Source organism: Rhinolophus hipposideros, assembly GCF_964194185.1.
Source record: "Rhinolophus hipposideros genome assembly, chromosome: 4".
Lineage (NCBI taxonomy): Eukaryota > Metazoa > Chordata > Mammalia > Chiroptera > Rhinolophidae > Rhinolophus > Rhinolophus hipposideros.
Genome location: NC_138050.1, coordinates 99762454 through 99786649, shown reverse-complemented (window position 1 = coordinate 99786649; position 24196 = coordinate 99762454). Strand labels below are relative to the sequence as shown.

General features: G+C 40.0%; 1 protein-coding gene across 9 annotated transcripts in view; it reads right to left on the bottom strand.

Moving 5' to 3' along the window:
• AKAP11 (A-kinase anchoring protein 11) overlaps positions 1-24196 on the bottom strand; it is a 47907-nt gene that overhangs the window by 10882 nt on the left and 12829 nt on the right. For 6 of the 9 annotated variants that reach the window (XM_081046422.1, XM_081046421.1, XM_081046424.1 and 3 more), the window contains 7 exons: positions 23497-23605; positions 18562-18678; positions 15732-15779; positions 13617-13751; positions 11818-12082; positions 6783-11280; positions 3072-3227 (listed from right to left, as the gene is read on the bottom strand). In XM_081046422.1, coding sequence (XP_080902548.1) covers positions 3072-3227; positions 6783-11280; positions 11818-12082; positions 13617-13751; positions 15732-15779; positions 18562-18678; positions 23497-23556 — 5279 coding nt within the window. In that variant the 5' untranslated portion in view covers positions 23557-23605. The remainder of the gene's footprint in view (positions 1-3071; positions 3228-6782; positions 11281-11817; positions 12083-13616; positions 13752-15731; positions 15780-18561; positions 18679-23496; positions 23606-24196) is intronic. The other 3 variants (XM_081046428.1, XM_081046426.1, XM_081046425.1) reach the window with 1 other exon arrangement.

Here is a 24196-nt window from a genome sequence, read left to right as displayed (position 1 = left end):
TGGGCATCAGTAAATGTGGACAAAGTTACAAAAAAAGGACAGTTACTTAAAAGTTCTAAATAGTTTCCAAGCAATCTCAAATAATTTACATATCCATGTTTACTCTAGTACTGTCAAAATGTCACAAACTATAATGTATTAGAGAATAAAAAAACTGAGCAATATCTTTTCACATATATTGAAACAAATATAGCTCTATTAGAAAACTATTAAAACTACCAGAGTTTTGCCCATGTAGTTTGTTGTGGGACAAAGCAAAACTGAGAAAATACAGAAATACAGAGCTGCTGCCAAAAAGAAGTTAATGATCTCGAAACTGTGTTTACTTCTGTCAAAAGACTGATTATCTAAATGAAACAATTACGAAATTCTTACCCATATCCCAATGGTTCCTCCATTTAATTAACAATAAAAATCCATTACCTAAATATTAGGTGAACATGAAAAGAAACAGCTAAAAAATGTAAAGGCTAAAAATTCAAAAACTCCCCCTATCTAACCGCATTCCTCCTCCCATTTCGCCCCTCGAAATGGGTAAGATTTGAAGTCAGTTATTTATAAAACACCACTTCTAACTCAGATGACCATATAGTTTGTTCAACCAACCAGGGCACTTGTGCAAATTAAAGAAGTCACCATTAACAACGACACTAGAACAGAAGTAAACGAGAACTGGCCTGAGCAAACTTGGGAGTATGGTCATTCTACGTTAACTCAACATAAAACGACTTCATTTCTTCACTTAATGGTTTTCTATTTCATTCTCGATCACTGTCCCACTTCCATCCTTTTCTCTGTCTTTTCCTACTTCCTATGTCAAGGACAGGCATATCGTAAACCAGTGGCAGTCAAGGACTAAAACCCTTTACCGTGGCTTTCAGCCACATGAAGAGTACTATCCATTCTGACACATCTCAGAAAAATCACTCACATCTCAAAAATAGGGCAAGTCCAGCCCCATCTCTTACCTAAATCTGTGACGTAACTTTTAAGAAATTCACAAACTGCTGAAATACTTGAGATTCACAGACACAGACCAGTTCTCTTTCTGATGAAATAATTATACATTCGTCCTAAACACTTGCAAAAATTTGAGATTATTCTTTCTTTTTTAACAGTTGCCCCCAAGGGAACTTCCTACTAAGAGTGAAAGTAAGGTATGTCCAAACCGCTGAGCTGAAGTCTTTCATCTCCTACCTTGACCTCTGTACCAGAAAACAACAGCTCCTAGTGCAGACGCCCTCAAAAGACCAAGCATGTAGGGCCATGCATCTTAAGTGTGCTCCCTGAGTCACCCTCATTACATCACGTGACGTGTTTACTAAGAGTGCAGATGCTAGGGGTGCTCCAATGACCTAGTGAATCCTAACCTCCAGGAGGTGAGGCCCTGAAAATTCTATGTCCAACAAGCATACCTACTCTGGATGAGCCCCACTCACTTTTCCTTTGTGCCTGAGCCGTAGTAACACAGAGCAGAACTATTCTTATTAAGACTGTGGTCGATTAAAACCACAGGAGTTTTTCTGACAAAATCCTATCAAGCCAAATTTTCCCCATCCTGAATTCAAATAATTAACTTTCTGAACCTAAATGCGTTTACCCATGTTAAACATAATGATTTCAGCTTCAGCGCAATTTGGTCTTTTTGAACCCTGGTTCTGTTAACGGGATTATCGTTTCGTCTTCATTATGAGCCATTCACAAATGAGTATTCCAGATCACTCATAAAACAATGCTAAATAGGACAGAACCAAGCACAGAGCCTGGCAGACGCCGCTCTTTTCACCAAACTAGGTACCATCCCAGAGTTGCTCACCTGACTATATCCTGTCAATGCTTCCAGCCTCTGACCCTAGCGCTCCCATTTTAACACCAGGATTTCCTGAGCAACGTCAACCCTCACTGAAATTCTAGAAGCCTGTGTTTCTCAAAGATGAGAGAAGAATTTAAGTGTTACTATTCTATTCTAGATAAAGTTATGGAAAAGGGCCAACCGATGATTTGTGATATTACCCTCCACTTCCTACTACCAGTTTTAAAGACTGCCATTTTTATCTAGGTTTTAAAAAATATTGGGGGTTTATGCCACATTTTAAGAAGTTATGACAAAAATAGGTACTTTATAAAAATATTAATACTTCCTGGTTAATCCAACATCAAACCAAATACTCTGAGATGATACGTTCTAACAGAAAGGCCATTTCCTTTCATTCCATTCCCTCATCACCTCCTCCAGTGGTCTCTTACCTCCCCATCCTGGGAAGTCAACAGCAAGGCTCTGTCAACTGAAGCCTCACAGGGTCCTTTCTGAGAACCCTCTCCTCTTCCTAAACTCATCTATGGACGGTATTTATTATTTCCAAGTATCAGCTAATGTGGATAAAGATTTTAGGGAATTTTATTAGTTAGAAAATGCCTTTCTAGAGTTAAGAATATAAGAAACAACTGTATCATGATTAATAAAATATATCAAAGACTGTTATTATGAATAAAGTTAACTAAGAAAAGCTCTATGTGAGGTCAGTGCCTTCTGCTGTACAAAATCCTGTTTTCATAAGGAGGTTATAGATACCCAGTCATTCAGGTGGAAGTGCTCCGGGTCGTTTTGTTCCCGAGCAGCAGGACAGATAGGCAATCCTTCCCAGACACAATACTACTTTAACTAATATCAAGAAAATTACAGGGCCATTTTGATGCCTCTTACAGACAACTGTCCTTTCTCCTATCCTCTAAAGAAAAGAAGAAAAAAAGCACCCTCTTTAAAGTGAGAAAGAAAAATTCCTCAAAAATTCATGACAAGTTCAGGCAAAACTTAAAGTTCAGGTAAAATCAAGTGTATGCAACATTTTTCAAATCAACTCTTGGCACATCCAGAGAAAAGGAGCTCAGCTAATACTATTTTAATAAATGTCAAAAACCATTAGAAACATACTATGAGTAATAGAGTACATTTTGAAAATAATGATAGATTTTGAAATTCGAAATTCTAAATGATACTCAAGATAAACTGGTAGCTCATGTCTGTGGCGTGGGGACCTAAACTACGCAATAGCACATAAAATTTCAGTTACCTTTCACTTAGATGATGAAAACTGCTGCTTTCATCTTGGTGTTCATCTTCGAGACTTAAATGAGACCAGCTACCAGAGCTGTCATCCGCAACACTGAGATTCAGCTGAAGGCTACCCAAAGACTCAGTTGACTGAAAGTCTTCTATTTCTTTTGGACTAAAAATAAAAGAAACAAGAAAGATCAATTCAACCCCAAAGCGTCAGATTCTGAATCATAAGAGTATCCATTTGATGACAAAGATGACAAAAACAGGACATGATATTCAGTGTCAGACCAGTGGTATCTGCTAACAGAGAGAGAGAGACTTGCAGGGCAGCATATCAATGCCCACGTTAACTGAGGTCCCCACCGACACCCTAACTTACCTTGTTAATCTACTATGGATCCATCCCAGGCACATCATTTATCTAAATTCTCTTTAAAGCACTTGGTATTTTCAACTGGGACCATGATGAGGGAATACAAGTTCCTAAGTTTATCATCTGCTTATTAAGACAGTGCTGTTATTTGTACAAAAGAAAGAAAAGAAAAGGGAAAGGGAAGGGGAAGGGGAAGGGAAGGGGAAGGGAAGGGAAGGGAAGGGAAGGGAAGGGAAGGGAAGGGAAGGGAAGGGAAGGGAAGGGAAGGGAAGACAGGAAGGAAGGTAGGAAGGAAAGAAAAAGAAAAAGGCAAAAAAACTTTTTCTGGCTTTGAAAACAAAAAAAGTAGTTCATGGAATTCTAGTTCTGCCAGTGAAGCCAATAATAGTCAAACCAGCCAAATCTCTTCAAGATTTTGAGTGTGCATCATAACACTTCGCATTTATATTTTTATTCCATCTTCACAAGAAGGGCCATTCACCGTTCAATTACTGTAATTGCCCCCTCTTCATTTTATTCTCAACATAGCAGTTTAAACATGAAGAGGGAAAATGTTAGTCTTCCGATCAAAATCTCCTCGTGGCTTCTCACCAATCGGAGTAAGAGTCCAATCCTTCTAACGGTCTATCCAGTACACCCTCTGACAGCCACCACCTTCTCTCCTACTCCTCTCCTGGTCACGCACTCCACCCTCTGCTGTTTCCCCAACACGCAGTCCCACCCCTTTGCCTGGAAACCTCTTCTCCGATTCTCATGTGACTTACTCTCTTGTGTTCACTTTTGGCTCTTTGCTCAAACATTACTTTGTCAGACTTGCTTTCTGTGCTACCTGTTCAAAACTGCAAACCACCCACACGTGTTGTCACCCACCAGCACTAACTCCAGTCCTGCTTTAGTTTTCCTCCAAAGCACTTGTTATCGTATGACATACTACACCTTTTACTTATTGTCTGTCTTACTCTACTATAAAGTATAAGGTCCAAGAGAACACGTATTTTTGCCTGTTTTACTTACTTCTGTATCCCGATCCTACAATAGCACTTTGAGATAATACATTTTGTATTTAAGATATACCAACCAGTCACATTGGGCAGTCAGGGGACGTAAAACTACACTTCTGAAACATAATACAGGGTTACCTTTTTTTTTTTTTAACATTTTCCCCAATATGTGCCACAATCTAATGGTTTTTTGGCTAATGACCCACTAGACAGGGTCCAGAGATGAGTTTATTTTTTTTTAATAACTGCTAAGTTATTTTGGCTCTGAAAAAATAACTCAGTACAGTTTAGATATTTTGTTCTTCTAAAAGTGCACTGTCATATAGTTACCTATTTGACATTCATGTGTCATCCCTCTGTACATTACAGCTTTGTGAAATATTTGTGGTTATTTTCACGAATCAAACATTTATAAGAAGAGGGACACTAGTGAAATAATCCAAATAATACCTTTAAAAATAATCCATTTGAATGAATCCCTCTTAAAGCTTGAAAGACAAACCATTTTAACTTTAGAAAGAGAAAATGAGAAACAGAACATGGTACATATACCTAGTCAACTTTTAATCGTCAGCACTTACAGAGCCCTAGAACAATTATTAAGAAAAAAAGAGAAAGAGGAAAAAGAAATACAAACAAATAGTCTACCAGCCTGGATAAAACGTTGGAATTAGACAGCACTGGCTTACAGAAATAACTCCAGGGATCCATCTACTCACCCAGCTCTAAGAAGGAAAAGTGACAACACTGAGGAATCATGGCAAAGGCATTCGCCAGGCCCTGGGGCGGGGAGGAGTGGGGGGGTTGGCGGGGTGGGGGGGATGTCTTAGACTCTTAAGCTAACGGATGACCAGAGGCCAGGAGTCGCTTTTCCTCCCGAGGCTGGGATGGAAGAGGGGGCAAGGAAACAGTTAAAACAGCCTGAGGCCACTTTTGTTTGAGGAAAGTTCTTCAATTATTGAAAGGCCTAGCCTATTGTTGCCACTTATTCGTTTGTATATTTATTAACTCTTATGTCTATTATTAGGAAGAAATATGCAGTCATGAACAAAGAAAATGTGGGTCTAGGACAAAGGTTCAACTTTTGTCTATAAATGGACAGAGAGAGAACATTTAGGCATTGCTGGCTATAAGGTCTCTGTTGCAACTACTCAACTCTGCCACGGGACATAAAACAAGCCATAGACAAGCCGTAAATAAATGAGCATGGTTGTGTTCCAAAACAACTTTGTGAACACTGAAATTCGAGTTTCATATAACTTCCACATGTCACAAAACAGTATTCTTTTGATGTTTTTCAAACACTTAAAAAATATAAAAACCATCCATAGCTCACAGACCATATGAAAACAAGCAGTATACCAGTTTTCGCCCACGGGTTACAGTCTGCCTACACCTGGTCTGGGAGAAAGAAGGCTACCTGATTATGGTGAAAGAGAACTTCCCAAGTTCACCAGAAACCTACAGCATCTGTCATCTCAAGAGGATGCTATTTTCAAGGCATCCTGGCCAAACTGCATCTCCCTATTCTAAGACGGTGCAGGAAAGCAGCTGTCTTTGTCAAGGCTCTGACAAAAGCTACTAAAAAATCTGAGGTACCGTGTGATCTAATTAAATTCCACCTGTACTCAGGGCCTTTTCTCTGTCCAGTGGGACTAACAAATATAATCTTAGAAACTAATAACACAAGTTAGTCTCGATATCTTCCCAGGGAGAATGAAGGTTAACAGTAAAAATTTTCACTCAGGTGTTACATTCTCTGAACATAATACACAGCTGCTGAAGCACAGGACACTGTAGGACCACCAGAAAGAGCTGTCCCCTTAGATGGTGATCTAGCGAGAGAACTGGTGGCTGTGGTGAAGTATTTGGAGAATTTCTGTTTTCTTTCCAATCGCACTACGGTTAAATTATGCTCTTTATTAAAACAAAAACAAAAATACAACTTACCTTTGTGAAGAGGAAAAAGAAAGTGCTGTATAAAAATTTAATCTCCGAATAGTAAATTAACAAGGCAATACTCTCCATTTGCTGTCTAAAATTCTCCAGCTGTTTCTGGTTGAGCTTTCCCTACTCCAGAGCTCCAGTGAACTTGGGCAAGGGGATTAGCCTCATCTTCCTGCTCCGGAAATGGTTACTACCTTCCCTCAAAGGGCTATTGTGGGATAATGAAACAAGGGGTGTGAAAGTGCTATGTAGGGATATAAAACAATACACAACTGTAATAGGGAAATTTTTTTGTTAATGGAGGTTAAAAATAATCCTCCTTTTGTGAGCAAGACCTAAGACACACATGATGGAGTGTAATGCTTTATTTTACCATAAGACCCCAAAGAAACCTGAAATGTACCTGCTAACAGCGTGTCCAACATTCATCATCGCTGACGTCAGTATTTCTGCAGTAAGGCTTTCGGCGAAGCTAACACCATCTTGGCCAATGCCACTGTCGGCCGCCAGACTGGTACTGCTCAGCTCTCTCTCTGCGTTTTCAATAGCTTCGGCAACTATCATCTCAGCAAGCACTGTCTTATCAAGATCGACATGAATTTGAGGGACATCAAGATGAAAAATTCTAGATTTTTGATAGATGCTGCCCAATTTTGAATTAGAAACTGGCTTACTACGAGCAAGTGAATCCTGTCGGGAAAAGGGTTGAGGTGAATTTCCATGGCAGTCCTGGAGTTCTTTATGGTCACAGTATCTGCAAGCTTGACTTAGAAGTGGTGACAGCTTTTCTGTGTAAGTGACCCTCTCTGCCACTTCTGCGGTCTCAGCCACGTGGAAAACCGCGCATCCTAAACTCAGCCCTAACGTGTCATCCACTATTCTTCTCGCATACTGTTCTACAGCAGGAGCGACCTTCTCCCGGTGACCACACCCATGGAAGCCGCCTGTACTGTGGCAAAATCTGTGACTCTGGGAGGAAGGCTGAAGAGACTGAGGAAATGCTGGCTCAACATGCGACGTGGTATCTTCATCACACCTGGATTTTTCACAAAGGCAAGAATAGGCTGAGGACTTTGGCAAGCCACCCGTAGGCACGACCAGCTCCTTCTGAGCATCCCGGGTTATACTGTGAGCAAGAGAGGCTGAAAAGTTATACAGTTCAGAGCACTCACTTCTGTTTGTGTCCCGTGTCCATTCCCAAGCTGGATTTTTACAAAGGTAACCTCCATTCCTTTTACTTTGTCTTCTTTTCTCCGCTTCCGGGCGGTGTTCTTTACTTAAGAGCGTGAAGAGTTCGCTGTTGGCTTTCACCTGTGAACTGTGCACGACGGGCATGCCTGAGTTGCACGTCACTTTGGCCGACTTAGCTGCTTCTTGTAACCCTGCTTTGACAGATCGATAAGCAAGTCGATTGGCATACTGATCCACCAGTAAGTCCCTGTCCCCACCTTCCTGTTTCAATATTTGGATAATGTGACCTGCATACTCGTCTGTCACACTTTCACAACTGGGATACTTGTACGTCAGACCTGACATAGAAGAACGTAACGGTGATGAAAGAATAAATCGATCGACTTCTCTTGGGTGTGTGACAGCCTCTATCTCCAGCTTCTCTTCTGACCTAAAATCTGGGTCACCGTCAACGTAACAACTGTTCTTCTTTTGCTCGAACAACAGACAACTCCTAGTTTTTGCTATTTTCTCAGCTTCCGTAATGACTTCTGCTGCCATATCACCTGCAAAATTGCATAAGGTTTGTAAATTTTCATCGGAGCGATGTACACAAGGGGGGTATGCACTTCTTTGACTCTGCATATTTAAGCAAGGGCTTTTAACCTTGGGGTCCTGGATGGTTCTGGTATCTAAATGGAGAGCTGCCATTTCAGTTGCGAGAGAAATGACGTGCGTAGCTAAGGCATCTGCGAACTGAACTCTCTTCCCTGAGAGCTCTGACTTCGCGGCCACTGCTGAATGCTCTTCTCCTTCACCGCTTTCCACTTCTTCTGAAAGAGATCGCATGAGTTTCAACATGAACTCCTCTTTTTCAATAGCATTTTGTTCATTTTCAGACAAACTACCAACAGATGAGTTGTGAGGTGTAGAAGGTGGTGTAGCAGGTGCGAATTCTTTTGCTAACTCCCCCTTGAGCTTTTTGGTTAAATTCTTGAAATCCCATTCGGAACTAGCCTGGGACGGTACTAGAGGCGTTGATGGAGGAGTATCAGGTATTGCATTGCCATCCCTGATTTTCTGTTTATCTTCCACATGCAAACCATCTACACACGTATGCACTGTCGATGAGAAAGTATGTGAATGGGGAAAAGGGCTTTCTTGCCCAAACGACAAGTGCTCCGGTGCTGTAGTATTATTCAAATGACACTTTTTCACTGATTTGTCCATAGCAACTTCTTTCGAATCAGGTTTCTGCCCTGCTGTAGTTGAACAACGTGGTGCTGTCTCTACAGAAAATCCCTGGGCTGTAAGACCCTTGCATTCTGCAACACAATCCTTCACTACTGGAAGTGAACAGAGAGTTAAGTGAGCTGGAGAATCAAGAGATCTGGGAAGCTTTTCCAAGGTCAACTGGGACTCTTCTTCAACAGGCAAACCTTCCTTGGGTACCACACTTTTCTCTGCATTTCGGATCACTGATTTGCTTTCATCTAGGGAAGGTTTAATAACAGACTTCGATAATCGATCAGCAAACATGTCCCCTGTGCTGGCTTCACCCCGCTGCAGTGTCGCTCGATCACAGTGGAAAGGCTTTCCGTTGGCTGCTTTAGTTAAACAATCTGTGTGTTCATCAACAGTTTTTGTCACTTTACACAATGTCACGGACTCTAAAGTCTCATTTACTATCGTATGCACCATTGCTGCAGAGAAGTTGCTAATAATCACAGGATCACTTGTTAATTCTGAAGCGCTCTGCATTTCAGCATCATCGTTAGTTGCTTTAAAATCATTGTAGTTACCTGGATTGTGTTCTGAAGATAAACAAATATTCCGGAGACAAGCTGTTTTCTCGTCTTTGTTTTCTGTGGAAACACATGCTTCAGTAGAATCACCGCCATTCGAACTACTCTCACCAGATGGCAGATGGGACTTTGCCTGATGTGTGTTAGATGAAAAGTGATACGGGAGAAGAGCACTTCCTGCCAGGGGCACTGGAATAGAAGTAACGATTCCGGAAGTACAAAACAAGGCCTGCTGTACTGTGTACTCTTTTTTATATTCCTGCATTGGTTTTGTCAGCATCATTGCCTGATGATTAGCAGCAGGGGGACATGTGGAGGTCTGTGTGGATGGCACTGCGTTGTCTGCACTCACACGCTTTATGTTATCTGTAGAAACACTAACTGCTGCCGAAGGCGTAAAGGTCACATCAGCCTGTGAGAGCTCAATGAATGCTTCCTGTATTACGGATTCAGACAAATCTTTTGCGTATGACTTCACGACTCTGTCTTCATAGGCAAATGACCGGCCCTGTGGAGATGCGGGTGTTGGAGGACATGAAAACTGACACACCTCCATGATGCCTTCGAAAACGAGCTGTTCAGCAAGGTCTGCGGCAAACCCGGCAACTGTGCTTGTAAACATCTGCTTCCTTACGTAGTGCAAGTCTCTGAAGGCATTTGACAAAGCTTCACTCACCAAAAAACCTGCCAGCCCACTAACGGCGCGCTCTCTCAGTGAAAACGCACGCTGCCTCCTCAGTTCACTGAACGCCATCTGAAACACAGAGGATGTCAGTTTGATGGCTAAATGGCACAGTGCGTTGGTACACGAAGAGACTCCTTTCTGCAAGTCTTTAAAGGCACCGCCGAAACTTCTTTCCACAAGGTCCACTGCAAATTGCTGAATGCTATCTTTAATCATTAAGGACTTATTTTTAGATTTACTTTTCTGATCGAGGCTTCCCCTCTTCAGAGCCATGGTTTTCCTTTCTCCCTTTTTAATACTATTAGCATGTGATGTTGCATTAGTATGTTGGGTATGAAGAACCGAGCCCAGAACTTCACATGACATGCTATTCGCATAATCTTCGTAGGTATCATAAATAGAATCATGATTTTCATGAATCTGATCTCCACCAAGATGCGTTTGGCAACAACATTCAGCAGGTGAGCAGCCTCCAAGAGGACTAAAAGCAGAGGAGCGAATGGGGCTAAACAGGCCACTGTCCTCCCCGGATGTCTTCACCGGGCGAGGGGACCCTGGAGCATCACACAGATTACTGAAAGGGCATTCCGGTTTCCGAGGGGTCGGCTTTCTAACGTTAGCTGGGAGAGCTGGACGGTCAAACTTGAATTTCTGAGGGTTCATTGTAGTGGTTACAGAACCAAGCTTTTCATGTTTGTGCCCTTTCTTTTGGGATGGCTTCCCTATGACAGGATCTTCTAGAAATGGACAAGAAGTCTCTAAAGTTTGTTCTAGTTCATCAAACTGATCAAAACTATCAAAAAATTCACTCACTTCTGAGTCTGAATCCTCTATGTCATCTTTCATCACAGGAATTTTAGGTAATTCAAGTTTTGCTTTTAAACTTTTCTGATACCCTTCTTCATCTAAGAATATAACAGGACTGGGGCTTGAGCATTCCGATTCAGAGGAGGAGGCAGGAGAAGAAGAAAACACCAGTTTCTGTGTATCACCACCGTTATCTTTAGGTGACCTATAGAAACTCCTTTGGACCCAAGGCTCAGAAACTGATGTTGTGACTGACGTTCTCACAGGTCGTTCTTTACATCCCAGAATATTTCTTAAGGAAGTTGAAGGTTTAGCCAACGACTTCTGCCGTCCAGAGCTAACCAGAATCCTTAAATCATGGGTTTCTAAATGGTGACCAGAAGTCGTCTGTGAAGCAGCATCACACTGGCTTTTTAGTGCAGAAATGTTCACTCCTGCAGTAAAAGAGTAACATGACCACGTTATCCTTAGACAGAGGTTTTTAAAAATTCATTTACATCAATGGGGATAAGTAGACTCCAAGCCTGAAATATTTATTTGTAATGTATAAGTGTCTTCTAAACTATGTTGTTTTACAGATTCATCCCCAGTCACACTTGAAAGCAGATACACCTGTAACTAAAATAATTTCATTTTATGTGACATTTGGGAATACGTGGTCTATGGAAGGCTTAGTATGCTGTCACATGTGTTAAAAACACTAATTCCTGCCAGCTAATTCCTCTCAAATTTGAAACTAGGCATGTTCCAAACACTTGAGGTAATGATGTAAACAGTTCTACCAAAATAAGAACAGAAACCGTAAAACCAAAAACCAGATAGCAATAAACTTAAATGTCACAAGAAAATTAATTTCTTGGACAATGGGAAAAGAAAGTTAAAGTGAATCAATTTCAACTAAGTAGGCCCTAAAACTTTTAAAACTGAACTTTAATTCCCTATTTCAAGAAAAAGTCAAGTAAAGGACAAACCATCATTGTATGGCTTCGAAGTCTCTTCTTCCTCTAAATGCTCAAAGGCTGTGACAAAGTCATCCTCTATGGATGACACGGACTGGTTAGTGTCGTCATCATCTTCAATAGTGGCCTCCAGTTGGCGCTTCTGACGCAGGTATGTATCCAGGGTGTATCGTATCCCAGTAGCATATTTACTCAGGAGACTGAAGATAAAATCAACTCTGAGTCTTGGTAATGTAGGGGACACTCTCATGACACAAAGCATTCCAGAATAATGACTCTTGGAAAAAAGAATGATAAAAATATTTTAATTTCAAAGTATATTATGCACACAAAACATATTATCTGGAAGTAAAGCCTAGAAATAACACAATTTCAGAAAAAGGAAAAAAAAAAAGAAGAAAGGCATGCATCTGGAAAGGCTCCCTGATTTTGTAATGATTAATTCTTTTCTTCGTTCTTTCAGCACAACGTTTCTCATTCCCCAGTCTCTTTTCCTCCCATCTTTTTCTTATCCAGGTTATTGAAATTCTCCTTATTCTATCTCCTTAACTGTTACAGAACTTACTATCCATTCCTTCCGCAATTATGTTTTCCTATGTTATTGCACAGCCCTGTGATTTTTCTTATTTAGTCATTCACTTAGCTCACCAACTACATTGTAAACTGGTTGAAGGCAGGAACCAGATTCTATTTTTGTATCTCATTTTCCTGTAATTTTCAGCATGGTATCACCTTCTCCTCTATTATAAGAGAACCGTCCCCTCCTTTTACCTAAATTTCTATAGTATTACAATTTACAATAAGGTACATAGCTTTGTTTAAGAATACAAGTCATCAGATTTTTTCCATACATACTATATATACTATCTTTAAAAATAGAAATATTACAAATGATTTATTAAAAAGAACTGGAAACTAAATAGCTATTATCTTTTATGTTCTAGCAAATAAAACAAAGTAAATATAAAGTAAAATGTATTAAGGAAATGAAGCGAGCAGTCCTACTTTTATGTACAAATCTCATAAACGAACACAGTAGTATTTTATGTTTGGAATAAATAATCCAAATTTTAAACCTACTAAAATTCAATTTTTAGGAGGTATAACATGCAAAACATTTTTCTTTGACGCATTATCAACAAAACAATACTTAAAGAACTAAAAGCTGACTGTTATAAAACTAATCACCTGTCTGAAATGATAACAATTTTTTATAAAAATGAAAAACACATCTGCAGATGTCCACTTTACATTGAATTTTTTTTAACCAGAAAGTGAGTTAAAGTATGTTGTCTAAAACACAAAGCACAATATTTACATAAATTTTGAATTGGCCATAAAGGGGAAATTCCTATTACTTATACAAAGCTAGAAGTTCAAGAAATCTAGAAATAATAATGTTCAGGAAAAAACAAACTAGTCTGTACTTGCATACCATTTATGAAACTTCATACATGGAAAACCTAATTGAAAGCTATGACCAAAATTACTCTATCCTTCAGTGATTTCAAAGTTTCATGAGTTAAGATTTCTTATGAATCATTTCCTTAAGGTAGAAGAGAGAGAGAGACAGAGAGAGAGAGAGAGAGAGAGAGAGAAAGAGAAAGAAAGAAAAAAAGAAAGAAGGAAAGAAGGAAGGAAGGAAGGAAGGAATGGAAGGAAGGAAAGGAAGGAAGGCAGGCAGGAAAGAAGGAAGGAAGAAAGAAAAGAAAGAAACTTCACCCAGGCATTTAAAAGTTTAATACTCTCTATCAAATGTCATTAGAAAATTTGCCCTGAAAAACTCACTAGAAATGATATATAAAAGTTACCTCATTTAGAGAACCATTGTTTACATCTGATGATTTATTTATATTCTTCATACAAATAATTTCATTTTCATTTAGACTGCAGAAGTGCAGGGAATTCAGAAGATCTGGAAGTTCCAAAGAAACTGCAGCTAAATCCTAATTTAAAACAATAACACAATAAATAACACTGTAGAATAACATTTCTGTTAAGGTTCATGTAACGTAGGTCCAATCCAAAAATCATAAGGCCCACTGGTTAATAAATTTTCCAGTTCATAATAGTCAACATAACCATTTATCAACAACCATAATCAATTTTTTAAAAACTCAAAAATAAAATGTACTAAAGTATTTTAACATCTGCTATGTCTGTAGCTTTTTAAATGTATTAATATCAAGCTACAAAAAAATTACCCATGGTACCTCAAACATCCATGACAATTAGGCATTTAATAGTTTTTAGTTGCAAATGTCAACCTGCAGACCTAAGGCTTAACTGTGAAATTTTTCATACTGGACTTTTTGGGTTTTTTTAAAGATTTTATTGGGAAGGGGAACAGGACTTCATTGAGGAACAGTGTGTATTTCCAGGACTTTATTGGGGAACAGTGTGTTTTCCCTAGGACCCATCATCTCCAAGTCGTCGTCCTTTTTATCTTAGTTGCAGGGGGCGCAGCCCACCATCCATTGTGGGAGCAGAACTGGCAACCTTATGGTTGAGAGGACGCGCTCCAACCAACTGAGCTATCCAGCTGCTCGGGAGCTCAGCGGCAGCTCAGCTCAAGGTGCCGTGTTCAATCTTAGCTGCAGAGGGCGCAGCCCACCATCCCTTGTGTGAGTCGAACCGGCAACCTTGTGGTTGAGAGCGCGTGCTCCAACCACAACCAACTGAGCCATCCGGTCCTGGGAGCTCAGTGGCATCTCATTGCCTTCAGTCTAGTTGTGAAGGGTGCAGCTCATTGGCCCATGTGGGAATTGAACTGGCAACCCTGTTGCCCAGAGCTCATGGTCTCACCAACTGAGCCACCCGTCCGCCCCTTCATAGTCGATTCTTAACTGCAGAATGCACATATTTGGTTACTTAAGTTTTATATTTGTAAAATAAAAGTCTATCCTGTTGTTCCTCTCTGAAGTATTGTACTAGACGTTAACTGATCATTTAATGAAGCGGTGAAAGAAAGAAAATAGTTTTTTCTCATTTGTCCTTTTTACGTAAATATTTTACCCAGTTAAAGAATTATTAACGTCCTTGAACCCTCACAGAGTACTTTCCTTTATAAACCGGGTTTTATTAGTAGCTCTTAAAGAGGAAGTAGAATAAGAGAGAGAAATACTGTGGAACACTTCTCCTTTCAGCCTTCCATTCTCAAGAGTATGTCCTCTTGTGCCTCCTCCTAAACTGCTGCCTTCAGGCAAGAGTACCACCAAGACACACAGCAGACTTTTCATTCACCACCTGACATGCACTGACATACACAAAGAACGGAGCAGTGCTGTTTCTTCGTCCATCAGGAGACCTTTACTGGCATAAGGGGAACATGGCGGCCACAAGTTCTAAGCAGCGGCTCGAGGTCAGACCCAGAATACCGACACAGCTACAGCAGCAGCTTCTGCCCCTCTCGATGCGACTGAATCTGATCCTCATCTCAACCTCATCAGTCCCCCTGGCAACACCTGCCTAAATCAAACAGGCTGAAATTTTTGCATGGCTTGATCGGTCCTTTATACAACATTTACCTTTTACATTTTACTCTCATTTGAAAATATAAGAATCTGACTGGTGAAGTCAGATTATAAAAACGATCCAAATTAAAAAACAAGTCTTACGTTCTACATTACACACAGGATAGAGAAAAAGTTAGCCTGCGGTTTGCAGCCTCCTCAGATAAACGACTTCTGTGGTCTTCTCACCTAAAACTGCTTTGCACAGAAGCATACTCAGCAAAAACGCTGAAAGTGAAAATGTCCAAGCACACTCAAAAGTTGATCTCAAAATGTCATCTTCGAACTTTACACAGGAATGATAACAGAAGACTTCAGTGTAAATTTTGGGCTAATAAGGCAGCTTTTTCATGGTCTCAATATCTATTCCAAATAATCTCTCACAGTCCTTTCCAGTTCAATGAATCACCATACCTGTATGTGAGCAGCATCGGTTTCTTCATTAAAACCTAGAAATGTGACCTGAATAAAAAAAAGAATAGAGCTCCATTAACTAGAGTTGTAAAGTTTTATCTCAATTAGATTACTGACAAAGATGAGAAACAAGAAACAGCACTTACAGCATTAAAATGTGGATTGTCATACACAAATATCAAATCATTATGTTATGTACCTGAAATTAATATAATGCTTTGTGTCAATTATACCTCAATTAAAGTAAATAAATACGTGCTCTCTTGGACAGGATGACTGATTTTTTTGAAAGGTGATTACAAAAGTTTTTCACCAAAGATTTGGCTCCATAATGTGGTTTTTCAATCCTCCTACGCCCACTTCGTACCAAGCCCAACCAGTGCTGCTCCCAAAACATCCCACGTACATGCACGTCTCTCCATCCCCCTGCCACCACAACCTGTCTGCACTTCAGGCCTCTGCCACCTGTCCCCGTAACTGTCATGTCACTTTCCTGTCCAAAGGCTTCCCTGCTTCCCAGTGCAGTCCTGACTGAGCCCCACGGCCTGGGTGGGCTGCTGCCTTCCACCTCGCCTCACTTAAGTGCACACACATTCCGGGCCCCCCTTCTGGGTCTAGAATATGCCCAGTATGTTCTTCACAGCAGCACCCCTCAACCTGGATCTCTGTTCCTTGGCTCTTTATAGGCCCAGGTCCTTGTCATTCCTCAAGACCCAACTTAAATGTGACCTCCTCAGAGAGGCCCTCCCTGGGTGGGCCCCCAAGGCCACATCCTTACTGACTCCCCGTGGTTTCATCACTTACTTTTCTCAATACCCTTATATAGAAATTTCTCTGCAGAACTTTATATACATTCAATTTCTGAAGAATATCTAATGCTATGAGAAAACGTCACATTATTAAGTAAAAAGGACAAGTTACAGAAAAATGACATAGAGTATGTGCACAATTTCAACCTAATTTTTATAAACATACGCATGGCACTAAATACCACTAGAAGGCAACACACCAAACTATGAGCAGCAAGTAATTCCAGATGATGGAATTCTAAGTGATGTTATTTTTTGCTACTTTTTTTTATCATGGTTTTGTTTTTTTCCTAATTCATAAGATTAATGATAGTTTCTTTTTCATGCTTTCAGTATTTCTCATTTTTCTACAAGGAATATGTACTGCTTTTATAATCTGACAAAAAAAAAGTGTTATTTTCAATTTTATACCCTTTATGTCTGACATCATCGAAAGAAATTTTTTTTCCACATGAGACAAAATAGTATACTGTCTACTAGGCAAGTACTGTGATAATAATATGAAATACTTAAATGATGGCAATACGGCTAATCATTCCTAGCAACTGAGGCAAAACAGCATAGTGAAAATTTCAGCAACACTAGATATATTCTTGACCTCTGATGATTCAGAATCAGGCCAGCATTTTCAAAGACCCCAGGATCTTTACTCATTTATAAGTTACTACTTCACAGAATTGGTACAGTTAACTTCTAGGTATCTAGGAAAGTTGTCAACCTCCAGCAGCCTGTCTCCTCATCTGTTAAGTCAAGGCAATACAACTTCCTCCATCGTTGGGAGGGGCAATCGGATAATGTAGAGGGAAGTACCTCACACATCACAGGCGCTCAGTGCCAAAGAGACACTCAAGGAACAAATGTCCTTCCGAGAAAAGAAACTCTGAGATATGCACACCCTAAAGTGAGACAGACATTCCTTCTATTCTTTCAAGTTTCCTTTTACTAAATGCAAAAGAGAGAAAAGAAGCTGACTTGGGCTTTAGAAGATGCCAGTAGACTCTTCTATGTTCCATTGGAGGAGGACGGCCTCACCAAGGAATGTGGGCTCGGAAGGTACCACGTAAGCAGCTGACGGGACACAGGCTGGAAAAGCGTTTGAGAGCAGAGGGACACAGGAGACCTGCCACACTTGGCAACAACTGAGGAGACTGAGTGTCTCAGCTTTACAAAAATACAGGGAAAGGGAGAACAAAGAAGGGCAGAGTCAAGGGCCACAGAAATTGAGCTGTGCTCATCTTCCTGGGGAACTACCTCAAATATAGTATCTCAAGGAAAGAAAATCATTCCCCAAAATAAGAACAATCAAAATGTTTTCTAAAAGAGCACCGATTTCAAAATTATTTTTTTTTAATTAACAACCTAATACCTCATTTTTGAGATTCAATGACCTAATACCCTAGTATCGCTCTTACTTGGTAACACAAACGTGCTTATGGACTATGGTTATATTGTAGAATAAAGTGTTATTCCTTTTTATAGTAAGATATTTAAATGAAGATTGGAAACACTAATGAAGCACAGAAACAGGTGAGCAAGTGGTATATTTTATCTTTAAGTTTAATTTCAAAATAAATGTATCACTACTTTTTCATTTTGAATCAAAGCACTGAATTTTAACAATCAAGAAAACTAACAATAACCCCCCAAAAATGAATATGAGAAATAAATATATATTTTATGTTTCATAGTAAAAAATTTTACTACTAAAGCACCATTTACCAAATACAGTAGGAATTATCTAATCCAGCGCTGTATGTCCGATGAGTGGGCAACAAGGCCACTGAATCAAATGTGCTCATTATAATGCACCATGACAATTACGTTAGCGGGTATTAAACAATTACTTCTCATACATATATTATTAGGTTGGTGCAAACGAAATTGCGGTTTTTGCAATTATTTTTAACCTTTAAACCGCAATTCGTTTTGCACCAACCTAACAGTATGTAAAGATTTGAGGCATTTTAAAAATAGATCATGCAGTTAGGAAAGGGTATATATAGCAAGTTAATATGTCAAACCTCAGTCAAACTGGCACGTTCATCCTGCTTCAAACAGTCCTCTGCTGACACACTGCACAGTTCCTTCTCACTCTGTAGCAAGGACTTCACAGACTGGAATACATCTTCACTGAAGCTCTGAAAAGAAAAGATAGTCTGAATGTATTTAATTCTAAGACAAGGTGAAAGACCCTGGAGCTAGTGTAATTTGAAATGGAAAGTCACTAACTCTCCAATTAATATTCATTTGGCATATTATTATGTATCTTTTGATGCATACAGGTCTCGATTCAGCTGAGAGGAGGGAAGAACAAGATGCTTAAGGAGAGCTGCACATGCTCACAACACACACTGCACAGCCCAGGCATTCAACCTACTGGGCGGCCCTGAGGCCCTCAGGCCGCGCCCCTGACTCCCGAGGAAACCTGACAGACCGCACACCTGACACCCAGGTCACTGGCAGAACAGAGCGGCAGCTTGGATGAGGGGTGAGAGGATGTGGAAGCTCCGTAAGGACTGCTAACGACGGTGACCACTCTCATAGCAAAGCTGGTGATGGGGGTAGGGTAGAGAATAACCCCAAGGAAAGCTTTTCGGGGACCTCAGGGCAGCTCTATGATGAAAATAAGGAAGGCATTTCAGACGTGCCAGGGAACGGACGTCACAAATGCAAAGGACCAGAGGAAGGGAAGAGGTTCATAAAGAAAGGAAGGAGTATTATAGTCAGACATAAATGGAACATTCATTTGCTTCCGCCTTACTCTCCTGCTGCTTTGTTGATCTCCTCTTCTCTGCGAGCCGTCCTTGCTCCTGGATCTTCCCTGCGGAAATCCTACCCACCGCAAGACCTGTGACGACTGCCCCACCCTCAGTCACAATAAATTTCTGTGTCTACTGTATCGCTCGAACATTAACATCATTTAATCTGTATCACAACACACTGTAATTACTGGTTTCATATGTATTTGTCTTTCTTAGCCATTACACCAAACGATTGAATCCAGAGACTGTAAAACTGTATTTTACTCAATCTTTCCCCGCAGATTTCAGTACCTCGCGTACTATATGAACCCAATAAATGTGTGCTAATGTTAATAAATTGAACTAGAGCTTCTTGGGAAAATGCATGGTTCCAGGTCTGAGGCAGAGAAAGTAGGAGGTGTGGCTGACACATCTTATTGTGACAGAACACAAGGCAGTGCTCAGACTAACTGGGTCATTCCACATGAACACAGTCAACTTGAAGACATTCCCACTGGCCAAATTTGGGACAATTTGGGCATCAAAAGAATCCATTAAAAGAGACAGATAGTAGGATGGGGTGGGGTGGGAAAGAGCACATCTTTATATAGGAATGCTGGCTAACAAATATGGACACAGTAACAAAATTTGAAAACACAATTTATAATTCCCAATATGATTACTGATTTAAGAAAGGATCATCATTGTATCCTAATCCACTGGATTAAAAGCTACAGGGGAACAGGATACCCACACTGTCTCATGGAATCACCCCACAGACTACTTACTAACCATATTAATTACAAAGGGATTTATATGTGTCTTTATATTGGGGATTATTACAATCTTAAACAACTGGTCCAGCCTGGCACCTCCGGACATGACAGAGTGGAGAGACCACAACATCACCTCTGAGGTGTTCCTGCTAAACCTTATCACAGGGCAAAGCCGATGAATTCAGATGGTGGGCATGTTCTACAAGACGACTAGGCCAGACTTCCAGGATCCGCTGTCACGAGAAGAGTCTAGACCATTGAAATGGACTAGACTCGGGAGACCATAAGCCAGTGTGTGAACCTTGACTGGATCCCAGATGAGAGACAAGGGAAAAGGATACCTGAGACTAGTAGGGAAATCTGTGTATGGACTGCATGGTACATGATGTCATTGGGCTGATGACTTTCTGAGGGGCGGAAGGAAGCTCATGTTAAGAGCTGCATGCTAACATATTCAGGAGAAAAGTAAAACAATGTCTGCAGCCCACTCTCTTATGGTTTCACCAGGTTTGGAGGAGAGACTGCTCCCTGCCCGCTGCTGGATCCACGAGCTAGATTAGATCTAGGCCAGAACAGAGGCTGGTTCCTGTAAATCCTGAAGGGATACTGCTTCCCATAAATCTACTGAGACTGTCTGATGGACTCCCTGGTGCCCCGCGCTGTGCTGGTTCCTGAAATGGGCCATTGTCCTGCCCCGGCAAGCACGGAAGACATCTTTCCCTCATCTGGGACACGTCCAGTGCCCCATCCACCCTGCTCTGTTCTACATGACCCTTTAGTCCTGCCAAGCAGCACAGAGGAGGATATCCACTTCCTCGTGCCACAGCCCAAGATGAGCCTTGTATGTAAGTTTCCCTTAATGAACCCTGTTAACGGCCTGACTGGAGCACCCTGCGTTTCTTTGGTCTTTCCTTGCCCTCTGCTTACGTAGGTAGATTTTCAGTCTACCTACTTTTCCCTGGGTCTATGTGTACGAACAAAAGGGAAGTGTGTATGCATGTGTGTGTGTGGTATGTATGCATGTCTGTGTGTGTGTGTGTGTGTGTGTGTGTGTAAACACTCGGATACAATGCTTATGGTAAAATGTTAACTAACAGAGGGTGAATCTAAGTGAAGAGTATACATGGTGTTCATTGTACTGGCTTTTCGCCCAACTTTTCTGTGGGCTTGAAAATATTCAAATTTTTAAATGATTCTGTTTTCATTAATGAGTGGAGGTTTTCAGGCTAAGATACGAACATGAACTCAGAAAACAAATTGGAATGTGAAATCTGAACTATCAATACAAACTCATGACACTGAAGAAGCAATGGGCATTCCTAGTACCCAGATCTTGGCTTCTAAATACCACTGAGGGTTCTTTGAAGAAACAGCCAATTCTAGGTCTGAGGAATGGAAAGTAGAAAGCGACACTGGGGTCCATCTGTTGTACTAGATATCAAGGAAGTAATCAAAGAACTAGGAGCCTGAGACCAAAGGACACAGGCACCCGCGTGGAGGGGCCCCCGGGGGCAAGTGTGGGACACTGTGAGTAACTTAAATGAGGAATGGATAAATGACTATAAATAAATAAAGGATTGGAAAATACAGAGTTTTTAAAATCCAGAATAACACAAATGAATGAATGACTGAGTGGGGGAAAAAACTCACTTGCCAACAGTGGAGGTGACTATCCCACTAAATCATTAATCTGAAAATTGGTAATTAAAGAGCATTCATCCTGCCTTTATAGGAGATACTGTAGTTCATCTAAGGTTGATGAGAGAAAGCTTTTCTTAAAGAAGAATGTCAGCTAATAAACGTAAAACACTAAAAGATAAAATTAGGAAAATCATCATTTTGCAACTTCCAGGAAATAACGAATTCAGGAAAGGGTCATCAAGAATGCCAAAAATATCTGATGAAAGGCTGTTGGAAAAAAACAAGGTGTTTGTGCACAACCAGTATCATCCCACAGATTACTTGCTAACTAAAAAATAGAAAATGGACAGCCTGGCAGAACTACTACCTTACCCATCTGATCAATTTTTGCATCACTGATCATAGGAAAACCTGAAATTCTAGTTTATATGAAATATAGAAGAGAGAAGAGTTAAGTAGCACTTTGAGAAAACAACCAAATCCAGAATGAGAAACAAGACAAATCCAGAATGAGAAACATTATAAAAAACTGGCCTAGTCAGTCTTGAATATAAATTAAAAAAAAAAAAAAAAAGAGGCTTTACCAGGGAGACAGCACTCTCATGGACATGGTGAATATTCTGAAAACCTGCCGGACTTTCTATAAGAAGTGTGGCAAGCACCAACCCCACAAAGTGACACAGTACAAGTATGAGACCCCACAGTACAAGACCCCACAGTGACACAGTACAAGAAGAGCAGGAGTTGTCTGTGTGCCCAGCACCATGGCGGGAAGCAGAGGGGCTGTGGTGGGCAGATTAGGCCCATTTTCCAGAAAGAGGCTCAAACTCTCGAGGAGATGTTGCAGCGAGCCCAGCTGCATATCTACAAGAACTCTAGCTATTCAGAGGCACAAGCATTGTGAACTGTGAGGATATAAGAAGAGAAAGGGCCTCATGATCCAGTTCTAAGCTTTGGCTTTTCTTTCATTATAAAGACAATAAAATCTTGAGGTTATGTCACTTCAAAAAAAATCAAATAAACTTAAAAAACTTGTTTTTAAATAAATAAATAGAAAGAGGAGAAACTCTTTCAGACCATAAGAAATGTAAACAAGTCATAACCATCAAATGCAACCTAAGGCCTAGGAGCCTCAGTAAATCCAAAATGGGAGTTGGGTGGGTGGGAAGACTATAAAAGATATTTCAGGAGTAGTAAAAGAAACGTGAGTATGGCTGGGAATTAGACATGAGGGAATCAAATGTAATTTTCTTAGATGTGGTAATGATATTATTGTTATGTGGGAGGATGCAGTGATTCCTGGGAGAAGCACGCTCAAGAGTTCAGGGGCGAAAAGACATTCAGACTTTACCTTTCAAATGGTTCTGCAAAGTAATCACACACACACACAGAGCAAATAAGACAAAGTAATACTACCTACTGAATATGCATGTTTGGTATGCAGGTTTACGTGTGGGTGCACTATGCTTTTAACTTCTTAATATACTTAAAATTTTTCATAATAAAATGTTAGAAAAAATTAATAGAGTAGAAAATATACCTCTTTCTGATTTTTGTAATATTTGGTTCCCAGTTAATATTCAATGTATCTCTCTATCTTGAATGAAAAGTAAAGTGAAATCTAGAAAATTCAAGTACACCTTTCAATTTCCACATCAGCAAATACGGAAGTTTTTGTCATTCAGCTATACTAAGGAAAGGCATAAAAAATGGTATAAGTGTATGCATAACACACATACAAATAAACAGTATTTTTATTAAAACTATCACTAAAAGTAATTTACTACAGTGAACTTACTTTTCTGACAGATGCTCTAGTCTTCACATGACTGTTTCTGAAAGTCTGGAAGGTCGCCATAACTATATTGCTCTTGTATGTAAATCAGTGGAGTTAACCTATAAAATACCTAATAACACATATAAAAAGAAAACAATTTATTAACTTTAGTGACTCAGGCAAGCATTGTCCTAAAATACTTCTAAAATAGTCATCTAAAAAACAAAAACAATAAAAACATAAACAAAACTTCAGAGCCATAAAAATGTACTTAGCAAACCAACATGAACATTTGAAAAACGTGAATATTTGTACTTTAATAAGATATGAAATTATTACAAAAATCTATTTTTAGGTTCCAAATTATTATAGTTTACCCTTATCATTCAATCTCACTGCCCTTTTAAAACTTACAAATAAGAATATATTTGAAAGCCTCCATAAGAAGTATTTGAAAAACTTTTAAAATCTAAAACAGAGACCATCACAAAAAGATTCCCAGGCCTTTTACCCCCCAAAAGTCACTCTATCCCTACAGCAACTGTGAACGCTCTAGACATTTCTATTTCTTGGGCAGAAAGGTCTGACAATATACAAGTAAGAATGGGAAATCTGTACGTACAAATTCCTCATATGGAATCTTAACAGAATATCAATGACCAGAGTTCAAAAATCATCTAAATTAAATGATGAACGGTACCTAAAGCACATGCGCACGTGC